Source organism: Neophocaena asiaeorientalis, unplaced genomic scaffold, assembly GCF_003031525.2.
Source record: "Neophocaena asiaeorientalis asiaeorientalis breed wild unplaced genomic scaffold, Neophocaena_asiaeorientalis_V1.1 scaffold119, whole genome shotgun sequence".
In the NCBI taxonomy this organism is placed as follows: Eukaryota; Metazoa; Chordata; class Mammalia; order Artiodactyla; family Phocoenidae; genus Neophocaena; species Neophocaena asiaeorientalis.
Genome location: NW_020175821.1, coordinates 3,167,864 through 3,182,389, shown reverse-complemented (window position 1 = coordinate 3,182,389; position 14,526 = coordinate 3,167,864). Strand labels below are relative to the sequence as shown.

The window sequence follows — 14,526 nt, the reverse complement described above, 5'->3', positions numbered from 1 at the left end:
AACAGATCAAGAGTTCCGAAAAGCCTAGCTATTATCTACAGGTGGTGAGGAGCTAAAGCTGCGTCGCCCTCCCGCGGTGCATATTGGGAGATGTAGTCTCGGACCGGCCCACTACCTCTTGGGAGTTGTAGTCCCCGCTCTGGTAAAGGGAGGAAGGACGCAACTTCCAAATTTTGAATTAGTCGTAAGGGAGAAAAACAAGAGGGGAACCCAAAACATCCTGCGAAGTCAAGTTCTTTCGGCCTATCTCGGCCTCACGACTAGCCGAAGTGGCGGGGAGGCGGACCCGAGAAGGGCGGGGAGACGTTACGTTGACGCAGGCGTGACCCTGCCCAATAGGATTTGGCGGGATTTCCGAAGGCGGCAGACGGAGTGGGTGCTGCCGCCTGAGACCGCAGCCTGAAGAGAGCTGAGACGCGCCCCAGGAGCGTAGTTAGGAGCTGAAAGTCGCCGGGGTTTCGTGCAGAAGGCCGGAGCAAGGGCGTAGAGAAGTGGGGTGCAGGTGAGGGGGTCTGCAGTCCGTCCGGGGTCGGGCGCGCGCGGGTCCGGCGGACTGTAGTCGGAGCGCGCAGCCCGCCCGGGCGAGTTACGCTGCAGGCTGAGGTGAGTGTGAGGCGCAGGCCTGGCCCCTTCCCACCGCGTAAGCCGGACCCGAACCCGTACCCGGACCCAGACTTGGGCCCCAGCTCCCTTAGCGGGCTTAGGGGCCCCTCCATGCCAAGTAAAAAATTCGGATATGGCGGGGCGGGGCGGAGCAGTGTTGTGCCCGGGCTAGTCCGACCCTCGGAGCTCATTGTGGCGAAAATAGAAGCGCATTCTAGAGCTGGGAGGAACCTTACTGGCCTTCACTTGCAACATCCACTTTATGGGCGTAGGCGAGGAAGCCCAAGATCCAGAGAGGTGTAGTGACTTAAAAGTCACAGCTCTTAAGCTAGAGCCGGATTTCTGGTGAGTGCCCTTTCCGTTACACAAAGTTTGGCTTACAGAGTACCCACCTCCAGTTGCCAGTAAGGTATTTGCGTTTTTTAATGCGGAAGACCGTTCAAGTGATGTCTAGGGAATGATCTCTAGTGAGATTTGTTGTTTAAGTGTAATATACAAATAGAAAAATGCACAGATCGAAAGTGTTTACAGCTCCATGAATCATTACAAAATGAATATATCTGTGTAATCACCACTCAGGTCAAGAAATAGAATGCTGTCTGTCAGCACCCAAGAAGCCTCCCTTGTGCCCCCTTTTCTAATACTCTCCCTTTTCCCCAGAGGTAACCACAGTGTTGACTACTAACACCATTGTCTAATTTTGCCCGTTGTTGAATTTTGTATAAAGGAAGACTATATATTTGTGTCTGCCTTTGCTCAACATTTTGTCTGCAGGTTTGTAAATGTCTTTGCATTTAGCAGTTCTTTCTTGTTCCTATGTTGTATTCCTTATTCATTATACCTGTGGCGGATATCGGGATTGTTTCTAGTTTTAACTTGTATGAGAAAGGCTGCTGAGAAAGAATATTTCTGTATACATTTTGGTGCACACGTGTATGCTTTTCAGTGGGTTAATAATACAGAGTAGTGAAATTCCTGGGTCATAGCGTTTGCCTATCTTCACCTTCCATATTTAATACCAGTTTTCTAAAGTTGTCCAATTTACACTCAAACCAGCAGTGAACGAGTGTTTAGTTGTTCCACACGTTTGCTAATACTTAGTATTGTCGGTCTTTTAAATTTTAGCTATTACCTTGTTGGGGTTTTTTAATTATTATTTATTTATTTTTGGCTGTGTTGGGTCTGCGTTTCTGCACAAGGGCTTTCTCTAGTTGCAGCAAGCGGGGTGGGGGGGGCACTCTTCATCGCGGTGGGCGGGCCTCTCACTATCGCGGCCTCTCTTGTTACGGAGCACAAGCTCCAGATGCGCAGGCTTAGTAGTTGTGGCTCACGGGTCTAGTTGCTCCGAGGCATGCGGGATCTTCCCAGACCAGGGCTCGAACCCGTGTCCCCTGTACTGGCAGGCAGACTCTGAACCACTGCGCCACCAGGGAAGCCCTACCTTGTGGTTTTAATTTTAATTTTCCTGATCATTAATGAAGTTGAGCATTTGTTGATATGTTTATTAGCCATTTGGGTATCTTCTGTTGTGCAGTGCTTGTTCAGATCTCTTGCCTGTTCTTCTATTGGGTTGTCTGTCTGTCTTGCTGATTTGAAGGAATTCTTTGTATATTCTGGTTACCAGTTATATATGTGGTAAATATTTTCTCCCCTCACTATCATTTGACTTCATTCTCACAGTGGTGTCTTTTGATGAATAGAAGTTCTAAATTTAAATACAGTCTAGTTTTTCAGTCTTTTGCTTTTTGGTTATTGCTATATGAATACAGTTCAAGCCATCTTTTTCATAAATTATGAAGGAAGACACTTAAATTTAAGCTGCATTCAGGTGATTCTGATATTTGGAATTATCATAAACTCACATTATGCTAAACATGCCATCTAAGAGCTACACCTGAACCAATCAAGAACATGGTTGTCTTCTGTCAAGTCTCTAAGAATGGAGATTTTTTTTTTTCCTGTTAATTTTATTTATTTATTTTTGGCTGCGTTGGGTCTTTGTTGCTGCGCACAGCCTTTCTCTAGTTGTGGCGAGCGGGGGCTACTCTTCATTGTAATGCGTGGGCTTCTCACTGTGGTGGCTTCTCGTTGTGGAGCACCGGCTCTAGGTGTGCAGGCTTCAGTAGTTGTGGCATGCAGGCTCAGTAGTTGTGGCACACGTGCTTCGTTGCTCTTTGTGGGATCTTCCTGGACCAGGGCACGAACCCATGTCCCCTGCATTGGCAGGCAGACTCTCAACCACTGTGCCACCGGGGAAGCCCATCTGTTGTCTTTTGAGTTAAATTTATCTTGCTTGTTAAATTGTCCAGATTTAAGTACATTTATTCTTGTGGCCATCAAAACTTGTTTGCTTTTACTAATACCTCATAATAGAAATCTTTTTGTTCTTCATTCTTTTCAACCTGAGCAGTCTTAACTCTATCAAAATAATCTGACTTTGGTATAGGCCTTATATTTATATGGAAGATTTCAAACTGAGCAAGGTAATTCCATGTTATTTATTCATTTGTGCATTCAGTGAGGTCTGGAATTGATTAAAATGGTGATCTTTATGGGACTTCCCTGGTGGTCCAGTGGTTAAGACTCCGCGATTTTAATGCAGGGAGTGCGGGTTCGATCCCTCATTGGGGAACTCCCAAAAAAAATGGTGATCTTTAAATTTCATACACTTCTATTAGAAGCAAACTGTGTGACTGCAAGCCGTCCTTGCCTAAGGTGGGGATACTTCTCTCATCTCAGTCCATTGTTTCTCTATCAGGAATGGAGGCTTATGGCAATTATTCTGTACCTTTGTTTCACTCCTGTCCCACCACCCCAAAACCCTGCTTTCTGGAGGGGAACAATGGGACTGAAACAGTTTAACCTTTCATCGATTTTTTTTTTTTTTTTTTTAAAGTAGAGTTCTGGAAAGTCTGCATCCACTTGCCAGATATTTACCAAACACCTAAGATGTACCTAAGATTTATCATGTATCATGAGGTGTATACAAATAAATGAGACTTGGCCCCTATCCTTAAGGAATATAAAGCAGGGGAACAGAGGGATATAGTTGATCTAGTTAAGCTGTTCGTCTCTTTTTTTTTTTTTTTTAATTTTATTTTTTGGCTGCGTTAGGTCTTCGTTGCTGCACGCGGGCTTCTCTTGTGCGGAGCGCAGGCTTCTCTTGTTGCGGAGCACAGGCTCTAGGTGTGTGGCCTTCAGTAGTTGCGGCGCGCGGGCTCTAGGGCACCCAAGGCTACAGTAGTTGTGGTGACAGACTTAGTTGCTCCACGGCGTGTTGGATGTTCCCGGACCAGGGATGGAACCCGTGTCCTCTGCATTGGCAGGCGGATTCTTAACCACTGCACCACCAGGGGAGTCCAAGCTGTTCTACTTTATAGAAGCAAGATAGTGCTGGCCCCTCCTAAAGTCTTTCTGATACAGCTATCTAGGTGAAAGGGAAGGCTGGTGAGAGATTTTTTTTCTTTTTCCTGCCATGGGTATGTCAGTGATTAAGCCAAAAGCCTAGCAAATAATTCTTAAAGAGATTTATTGTAAAACTATGTTTGCAGCTCTGTACTTTCTCTAGTGTTCTTCCTGATGGCCATCTGTACTTTTCAGTATTGAACACTAAGTAATGGCTATGCAGATGCAGCTTGAAGCAAACGCAGATACTTCAGTGGAAGAAGAGAGCTTTGGCCCACAACCTATTTCTCGATTAGAGGTATGTGCTTGGTTGTTAATTTTAGAATTATAATGCTGGACAAGATTGTTCTACCTATTGGGAGAAATCACAACCTTTACATAAACCATTGGTTTACTACCTAAGGTCAAAATCCAAATTAGAGTTTTCAGGAGGGTTGTCAAGGATTCTGTGGAAAGGCTTAAGACAGTTGCTAAACACATCTGGCCAGATCTCTTTTTTTGTCAAGAATTCTTCTACTACATTATCATTTTTCTTTCTTAGAGCTGTATGTCAGAAACTAAGAAGCCCTATGATCCCATGGTAGAGTCTCTGCTATTTGTACTAAGTATGAAATTACTGTCCAGGGAATTACAATGGCCTGGGCCAGCTATGCAGGAAGGGGAGAGGAACAATGTCTCTCCACTGACCTCGATCTGTGCTGAAGTTACTAGGAAGACAGCTGTCATAGGCAGAGAGAAGGGCTTGGGGTTACGTTGTGAAAGTTCAAGACTCTGCACAAGAACATCAAGCACCAGAGCTGGGGCCTTGCACTATTTCTGTGCATTGTACAGAGGCCCCAGAGTGAGTGCACTTGACTTGGGCTGAAAGAAGCAGGATAAAAAGCTGAGAAAGCCTTCATTCTTCTGTCTCCTTATGCATATTCCTCCCGTTGCCCCCTAAGCTTCCACTCTCTGGAAGTTACTTAAACGGGTCTGTGATAAACATTGGAAAATTCAGAGTCATAACTTTTGGTTTCAGTGAGCATCCTTATACCCACACATATGTGTTGCTTTTTGCTTAAATATTAATAACAGACAGGTTTCTATGGGCAGGTACTATTCTCTCCCCTCTCCCAAACCTTCCCTGACCCCCAGATACATACACATCCCTCTAATAATTCATGCTGTCCTAGAAGTCATGGTTTTGGTGGCTAATAAAAATCAAAGCTGACTTTGTATATAGGGAGAAAGAAGTGCCTTTGGGTGGTTTGTTTTTGAGAAGTGGTATATAAATCCCTGATCAAAAGTAGTTTTCTCCATCTTTACTATCAATTGTTAAAACAGAGCTTTCCAGTCATTGTGCTACAAAAAGGTTATGCTAAGACATGCTTCCCTTACTTAGCTCTGGGGCAGTCTTAGCTGTTTATCCCAGCTTAGTGTAAAACATATTTTTTTATGTGTGCTTGATGTGGAAAACATTGGGAAATGTTTAAAGTGGGCTTTTAGGGCCCAGGGTCTCAAAGTTCATTTAGAATCCTAGTCATAAAAGGTTTAGAGTTACAGGTTTAATCCAATTCATGACAAGAGTGTATTTTAATATACATAGTGCTAGTTTAAAACTCCTGGTTTTGCTCTCCAGAAAGTGAGCATAGAGGGAACCTACCTCAACATAATAAAGGCCATATACGACAAACCCACAGCAAACATCATTCTCAGTGGTGAAAAACTGAAAGCATTTCCTCTAAGATCAGGAACAAGACAAGGATGTCCACTCTTGCCACTATTATTCAACATAGTTTTGGAAGTCCTAGCCATGGCAGTCAGAGGAGAAAAAGAAATAAAAGGAATACAAATTGGAAAAGAAGAAGTAAAACTGTCACTGTTTGCAGGTGACATGATACTATACATAGAGAATCCTAAAGATGCCACCAGAAAACTACTAGAGCTAATCAATGAATTTGGTAAAGTTGCAGGATACAAAATTTATGCACAGAAATCTCTTGCATTCCTATACACTAACAATGAAAGATTAGAAAGAGAAATTAAGGAAACAATCCCATTCACCATTGCAACATAAAGAATAAAATACCTAGGAATAAACCTACCTAAGGAGGTAAAAGACCTCTACTCAGAAAACTATAAGACACTGATGAAAGAAATCAAAGATGACACAAACAGATTGAGAGACATACCATGTTCTTGGATTGGAAGAATCAATATTGTGAAAATGACTATACTACCCAAAGTAATCTACAGATTCACTGCAATCCCTATCAAACTACCAATGGCATTTTTTACAGAACTAGAACAAAAAAATCTTAAAATTTGTATGGAGACACAAAAGACCCCGAATAGCCAAAGCAGTCTTGAGGGAAAAAAACAGAGCTGGAGGAATCAGGCTCCCTGACTTCAGACTATACTACAAAGCTACAGTAATCAAGACAATATGGTACTGGCACAAAAACAGAAATATAGATCAATGGAACAGGATAGAAAGCTCAGAGATAAACCCCTGCACCTATGGTCAACTAGTCTATGACAAACGAGGCAAGGATATACAGTGGAGGAAAGACAGTCTCTTCAATAAGTGGTGCTGGGAAAACTGGACAGCTGCATGTAAAAGAATGAAATAACACTCCCTAACACCATACACAAAAATAAACTCAAAATTGATTAGAGACCTAAATATAAGACGGGACACTATAAAAAACTCTTAGAGGAAAACATAGGAAGAACACTCTGACATAAATCACAGCAAGATCTTTTTTGATCCACCTCCTAGAGTAATGGAAATAAAAACAACAAATGGGACCTAATGAAACTTAAAAGCTTTTGCAAAGCAGAAGAAGCTACAAATAAGATGAAAAGACAACCCTCAAAATGGGAGAAAATATTTGCAAACGAATCAACAGACAAAGGATTCACATGCACCCCAAAGTTCATTGCAGCACTATTTACAATAGCCAGGTCATGGAAGCACCCTAAATGCCCATCGACAGATGAATGGATAAAGAAGATGTGGGGGCTTCCCTGGTGGTACAGTGGTTAGGAATCCGCCTGCCAATGCAGGGGACACGGATTCGAGCCCTGGTCCGGGAAGATCCCACATGCCACGGAGCAACTGAGCCCATGCACCACAACTGAGCCTGCCCTCTAGAGTCCACGAGCCACAACTACTGAGCCCGTGTGCCACAACTACTGAAGCCTGCGTGGCTAGAGCCCGTGCTCCACAACAAGAGGAGCCACTGCAATGAGGAGCCTGCGCACCACAACGAAGAGTAGCCTCCGCTTGCTGCAACCAGAGAAAAGCCCACGCACAGCAATGAAGACCCAATGCAGCCAGAGATAAAATTAAAAGAATTTTTTTTTTAATTTAAAAAGATGTGGTACATATATACAATGGAATATTACTCAGCCATAAAAAGGAATGAAATTGGGTCATTTGTAGAGACATGTAGAGACTGTCATACAGGTGTAGAGAACAAACATGGACACCAAGGGGGGAAAGTGGTGGTGGTGGTGGGATGAATTGGGAGATTGGGATTGGCATATATACACTAATATGTATAAAATAGATAACTAATAAGAACCTGCTGTATAAAAAATAAATAAAATTCAAAAAAAACCCCACTGGTTTTGATAATGAATAGGTTGATAATTTGTTATTAAATGCCTCAAATTTTAGGTCATACTTTTCAAAGCTTTTGCATATAATATCACAGTTAAAAAGAGCTCTGTGAAGTAGGTAGGACAAATAACCACATTAGACAGATGAGGGAATCAAAGCTTAAATTTATCCACAGTTTTCTTCACTTGCAGCAATGTGGCATACATGCCAATGATGTGAAGAAATTGGAAGAAGCTGGATTCCATACTGTGGAGGCTGTTGCCTATGCACCAAAGAAGGAGCTAATAAATATTAAGGGGATTAGTGAAGCCAAAGCTGATAAAATTCTGGTAAGTACTGTTTGTGTGACCGAGGGAGGCAGTAGTGGTACGAAAGGGCGTACAGTGAAAGGCTACGGTCTTCCTCCTTCCACCCCTCCTGTGTCACCCTCTTCCCCTTTCCAGAAGTGACTGCATTACCAGATGATTATCTTTGTATGTGCCTCCTTGCATAAATTGGGATTTTTCTTAGGGAATTGCAGTATCACAGGTTATGACATAAATATTGCTAAGTTGACTACCAGTTTGCACTCCCACCAGCAGTGAGTGGTATGTACCTTATCATTCTGGATATTATGATTTCATGCCTTAGAAATACACTCATTAGTATGCAGCCACAAAAAATAGTTTCAAAGAATATCCGTTGACATAGGAAAATATTACTGATATAAGAAAGCAGGTTAACAAAACATGTTTGTGTGCATATATGTTTTTGTTTTTAAAAATGTGTGTTTTTATATATGTATAGCACATACACTGGGGATAGATACACTAAAATATTAACGTTGTTTCTGGATGGTGAGAATGTGAGCAGTTTTTATTTTTGCCTCAATTTTCTGAAGTTTCTACAGTTTCTATGATAAACATGTATTAATTTAAATAGAAAAGCTGTTTTGCTTGAATATTAAAGTCATGTTAATTAGGCTCTCAGGGTGTATAATCTGTTAGTCAAGTAGTCATAAGCAAGATTCTTTAATAATAAGGAAAAATGTGATTATGAATCATACGCTTGTTTTTTTTAACCTAAATAAATGACATAAAAGTGATTTCACTGGCTTAACCTAAATGAGGTAGTAACTTAATAACCCTTTATATTATATAGCACTTTAACTTTTTAAAACTTTTTTTTAATTGAATTTTTATTTTATATTGGCATATAGTTGATTTACAGTGTTGTGTTTCAGGTGTACAGCTAAGTGATTCATATACATATATCCACTCTTTTTCATATTCTTTTTCCATATAGGTTATTATAGAATATTGAGTAGAGTTCCCTTATAGCACTTTAACTTTGAAATCCCATCCCTTTCATATATACAGTATTCTCACTTAGCCTTCATAATGACACTGGGAAAGACAGGACCAGTATTATCTCTGTCTTACAGATAAGGAAACTTAGGCACAGTGATTCAATTATTTATCCAAAGCCATGCAGTTAATCACAGAACTAAGACTAGAATCCAATTATTTTCATCCTGATATACTGTGATCCTTTCTCATTTCCCTCCAAAGTCTTACAGCTACTATTCATTTTTCTTGCTTCATATATTCCTTTAGCATTCATACCCTGTGATTACATTTTATTTTATGCACTTATCCTTTGGTATTTACAGGCTATACCTTGGAGATAATAGCAGGTTAGGTTCCAGACCACCATAATAAAGCAAATATTGCAGTAAAGCGCCACGAATTTTGTTGTTTCCCAGTGTATATAAGTTGTGTTTATACTGTTTTGTAGTCTATTAAGTATACAATAGTATTATATCTACAAAAACAATGTACATACCTTAATTTAAAAATACTTCATTACTAGAAAATGCTAACCATCATCTGAGCCTTCAGTGATTTGTAGTCTTTTTGCTTGTGAGGGTCTTGCCTCCATGTCAGTGGCTGCTGACTGATCCGGGTGGTGGTTGCTGAAGGCTGGGGGGGCTGCAGCAATTTCTTAAAATAAGACAACAGTGAAGTTTGCCACGTAGATTGACTCTTCCTTTCATGAATGATTTCTCTGTAATATGCAGTGCTATTTGATAGCATTTTACCCACGTAGAAATTTTTCCAAAATTGGTAATCAATCCTCTCAGACCCTGGCACTGCTTTATCAACCAAGTTTATGTCATGTTCTAAATCTTTTGTTGTCATTTCACCAGGGTCTTCACAGCATCTTTACCAGGAGTAGATTCTATCTTAAGAAACCTCTCTTTGCTTATCCATAAGAAGAAACTCCTCATCCATGAAAGTTTTATCATGACACTGCAGCATTTCAGCCACACCTTCAAGCTCTACTTCTCATTCTTTTGTTACCGACCAGGGTTCTTGGCCTTCTTAATCAATGGAAATTGATCAGAGGCCAGACAAGAAATTCAGGCAAGGCTTTATTGGGGCCCCTGCTGCAGCAGGGGGGAGCGAGAACAAACAACAGGCTCCTTTGCTTGCTCGCTCCCTGAGTGGGGGTGAGCTTGTTCTTTACGTGGGGTGAGGGTAGGGGTGTGTCCAGGCGTCGGGCTGGAGGGGTGGCTTAGGTGGTTTGCCCATCCCTTAGTCCGTGTTTCTTGTAGGGCGCATGGCAGTACCCTCCTTTTGCTCCAGGCTCTTCAAAAGTGACAGTTGGGTTTTTTGGTCTCTTTGTATGTTTTGTCCAGAATTTGCCCTAATTGCGCATGCAGACAGTTATTTTTTGTCCCATACAGTTTCTTTGTATTTTGTTGCTCAAGGAGAGGTGTGTCCAGGTGCAAGCATTGCAGCACTGCAGCAAAGGGTCCCAGGTCCCAGCCTGTCTCACTTGTTTTTTCTACCACATCTGTATTTACTTCCTCTGTTGAAGTCTTGAACCTGTTAGAGTCACCATGAGGGTAAGAATCAACTTCTTCGAGACTTCTGTTTAATGGTATTTTGATCTTTTCCCATGAACCACGAATGTTGTTGTTTATATATATACTTTTTTTTTTTAACGAATGTTCATAATGGCACCTAGAATAGTGAATCCTTTTCAAAAGGTTTTCAGCTGACTGCCCAGATCCATCAGAGGAGTCACTATCTATGGCTACTATAGCCTTACAAGGTGTATTTCTTAAATAGTAAGACTTGAAAGGTGAAATTACTCCTTGATCCACAGGGTGCAGAATGGATGTTGTGTTAGCAGGCATGAAAACAACATTAAATCTCATTGTACATCTCCATCAGAGCTCTTGGGTGACCTGGTACATTGTCAATGAGCAATAAAATTTGAAAGGAATCTTTTTTCTAAGCAGTAGGTCTCAAAGTGGGTTTAAGATATTCAGTAAACCATGTTGTAAACTGATGTGCCATCATCCAGACTTTGTCATTGCATTTATAGAGCACAAGCAGAATAGATTTAGCATAATTCTTAAGGGCCCTAGGATTTTCAGAATGGTAAATGAACATTGGCTTCAACTTAAAGTCACCAGTGGCATTAGCCCCTAAAATGAGAGTCAACTGGTCCATTGAAACTTTGAAGCCAGGCATTGACTTCTCTTCTGTAGCTATGAAAGTCCTCAATGGCTTCTTCCAATATAAGACCATTTCGTCTACATTGAAAGTCTGTTGTTTAGGGTAGCCAGATTCATTCATTATCTTAGCTAGATCTTATGGATAACTTGCTGCAGCTTCTACATCAGCACTTGCTGCTTCACCTTGCTCTTGAATGTTATGGAGATGGCTTCTTTCCTTAAACCTTATGAACCAACCTCTGCTAGCTTCACACTTCTCTTCTGCGGCTTCCTCACCTCCCTCAGCCTTCACTGAGTTGAAGAGAGTAGGGTCTTGCTCTGGATTAGGCTTTGGCTAAAGGGAATGTTGTGGCTGCTTTGATCTTCTACCCAAACTACTAAAATTTTTTCCATGTCAGCAGTAACGCTGTTTCTCTTTCTTACCATTCATGTGTTCACTGGAGTAGCACTTTTAATTTCCTGCAAGAACTTCCTTTGCATTCACAACTTGGCTAACAGTTTGGCACAAGATGCCTCGCTTTCGGCCTATTTCAGCTTTCGACATGCCTTCCTCACCAAGCTTAATCATTTCTAGTTTTTTATTTAAAGTGAGAGATGTGCAACTTCACTCCTTTCCTCCTCTAACTTCACTTAGAGGCCACTGTAGGGTTATTAATTGGCCTAATTTCAATATTGTTGTGTCTCAAGGAATAGGGAGGCCTGAGGAGAGGGAAGATGGGGGAATTGCCAGTGGGTGGAGCAGTCAGAACACACAAAACATTTATCAATTAAGTTCAGTCTTATATAGGCGTGGTTTTTGGCAGCCCAAAACAATTATAGTAACATCAAAGACGACTGACCACAGATCACCATTACAAATGTAATAATAATGAAAAAGTTTGAAATACTGTGAGAATTACCAAAATGTGACACAGAGACATGAAGAGAGCAAATGCTTTTGGAAAAATGGTGCATATAGACTTGCTCAACACAGGGTTGCCACAAACCTTCAATTTGTAAAACGCAGTATCTGTGAAGCACAATAAAATGAAGGGCAATAAAATGAAGTACGCTTGTATGTTGTTACAGAGTTTATCTTTACTCTTGGAGTTTTCTGTAGTGCAAAGCAAGTATTTAATTTATAAAATTATATATTTATAGTTTGTGTTGACTATTGTTATACAGAAATTTTCTATGAAAAATAATCTTCAAACGCTAAAGAATCTTCAAAAAATGCATCCTACAGCTTCAGTACATGTAGTTCTGCCACATAACCTAGTCAGATGGACAATATCTGAGATTTATTTAATACCATATAATAATATATATACAACCCAGTAAATTCTGTTTTATTGTGTATCATACTAAGAGCTTTGATTTTTTTTTTTTTTTTTTTTTTTTTGGCGGCCCACGGGCCTCTCACTGCTGTGGCCTCTCCCACTGCGGAGCACAGGCTCCGGACGCGCAGGCTCAGCGGCCATGGCTCACGGGCCCAGCTGCTCTGTGGCATGTGGGATCTTCCTGGACCAGGGCACGAACCCGTGTCTCCTGCATCGGCAGGTGGACTCTCAACCACCGCACCATCAGGGAAGCCCCGAGCTTTGAATTTTTAAGCACTGTTATTTTATAGTATTAATTCAGTGGGCTCAAAAATTATAAGTAATTCTTAATTTAAACCCTTAAAGATGTTGCCATCCATGAAGTATGAAGTTGTCATTTATTGGATTGCTCAAATAAATTGTTGAAGTGGTGACTTAATTGAATAAGTAAGAATTCTGAATACCTAATGCCTCTTTGAAAGATTGTGATATTAAGCCAGTAGGTGTCCCTAAAGTCTATATGTTGCTGATTTCTGGGCATCTGTTTTTGTGACTGAACAAATCCTGACCTTTGCTTATGCCTTGTCAGACATAAAAAACTCCTTGTCAGACATTGAAAACTCCTACAGATTTAAGACAGATGAAAGCAAGCTTATATAAACAAAATAATAGAAGTCAAGTTCTGCCAGATTAGGCAGTTGGCATGGTTTTTACTTCAGATTTCACTTTGGTTATAATCTGTTCCTTTAAGAGCTCATAGACTAGAAAATGTCGAGCTTAAAATGACAAGAAGGGAAAACATCTCCTATGAGTTTGGTTTTTTTCCTTCACATTTTTGATTAAAATTTTTGAACTTACTGGGAAGTTGAAAGAATGTTACAATGAACACTAATTTATCCACCACCTAGACACTGCTATTAACATTTTAATATACTTTTTTATCTCTCTATCCAGCCATCAGTCCATCTGGGATTTTTTTTATGCTTTTCGAAGACAGTTGTAGATGTCAGTACACTTCCCCCTAAATATTTTAGCATATATTAACTAGAGTTAAATATTGGTTTATAGTTCTTATCCCTTCTCTTTAGTATTTTTATTTTCTAATTTTCATTCATCCTGAAGATTAGTAAAAGTTATAGGAAAAAAGAAGGAAAGAAAATTCTCAAAGAAATAATACAAGATTTCCCAGAGCTAAAGGGAAGCAGAAGTCTAAGGCCCCACAGAGTGTCAAAGACGCACACCTAGACTCCTCAGTGTGAAATTTTCAGTATACCAATTATAAGGAGAAGATTCTGAAAGATTTCAGAGAAAAACGTAAGTGACCTCTAAAGGAACAAAAATCAAAAAGATAGCACATTTCTTATTAGAAATCTGGATGGTAGAAGCTAGTAGAGCAGTGCCTTCAAAATTCTGAGGGTAAATAATTTTAAACCTAGAATTCTATTTGTAGCAATATTATTCACCCAGTGTTAGAGCAGAATACAACATTTTCAGAAATACAAGAATTCAGAACATTTTTCTCTCATCCTATTCTTTCTTAGGAAGTTACTTGAGGTTATACTTTACTAAAATGAGGGCAGGAAACATAGGATCTAGGTTGGAGAGACTCCAACTCAAATAGTCAGTGAAGGAAAGCCCTGGACAGTAGATAGCCTGGAGAGCAGATAGCCCCATTTGCAGAAGAAAAGGATACCTTCAGGGGGGAAAAGGATTAGCAGAATACCTAGTAAGATTGAGAGGTTGGAAAATTTGAGAAATGATAAAGTCAGAGAATACTAGAGAAAGACATTCCTCAGATATAAAATCAAGGTAAAATGGAGCATGATTTTGAAACTAGTGGCATATAAAAAAGAATTCATTTGAATTTGACAGAAACCTTTGAGAGACATTGGTTGTTAACATTGGAAGCTTAGTGAAGGAATTGTATTTCTAGCACACCATTTGGTTCTGCAACAACTATAATATAAACATTGTAAGGAGTTTTCAAGTGAAGTATTAAGCATATAGAGAAGTTTAGAGAATAATGCAAACCCACGATTCAGCTATTTACTGGTTTTCTCCCTTTGTGGAAAGTTTTTAAATTACAAGTTTAATCTCAACTTGCT

General features: G+C 40.4%; 1 protein-coding gene across 3 annotated transcripts in view; it reads left to right on the top strand.

Moving 5' to 3' along the window:
• Nucleotides 1-351: 351 nt before the first annotated feature.
• Nucleotides 352-14,526, top strand: part of RAD51 (RAD51 recombinase) — a 34,137-nt gene continuing 19,962 nt past the window's right edge. The window contains exons 1-3 of one of the 3 annotated variants that reach the window (XM_024732496.1): nt 352-603; nt 4,204-4,306; nt 7,807-7,944. In XM_024732496.1, the coding sequence (XP_024588264.1) occupies nt 4,220-4,306; nt 7,807-7,944 (225 nt within the window). In that variant the 5' untranslated portion in view covers nt 352-603; nt 4,204-4,219. Of the gene's footprint in view, nt 604-827; nt 949-4,203; nt 4,307-7,806; nt 7,945-14,526 lie in introns of those variants that run through there. The other 2 variants (XM_024732497.1, XM_024732498.1) reach the window with 2 other exon arrangements.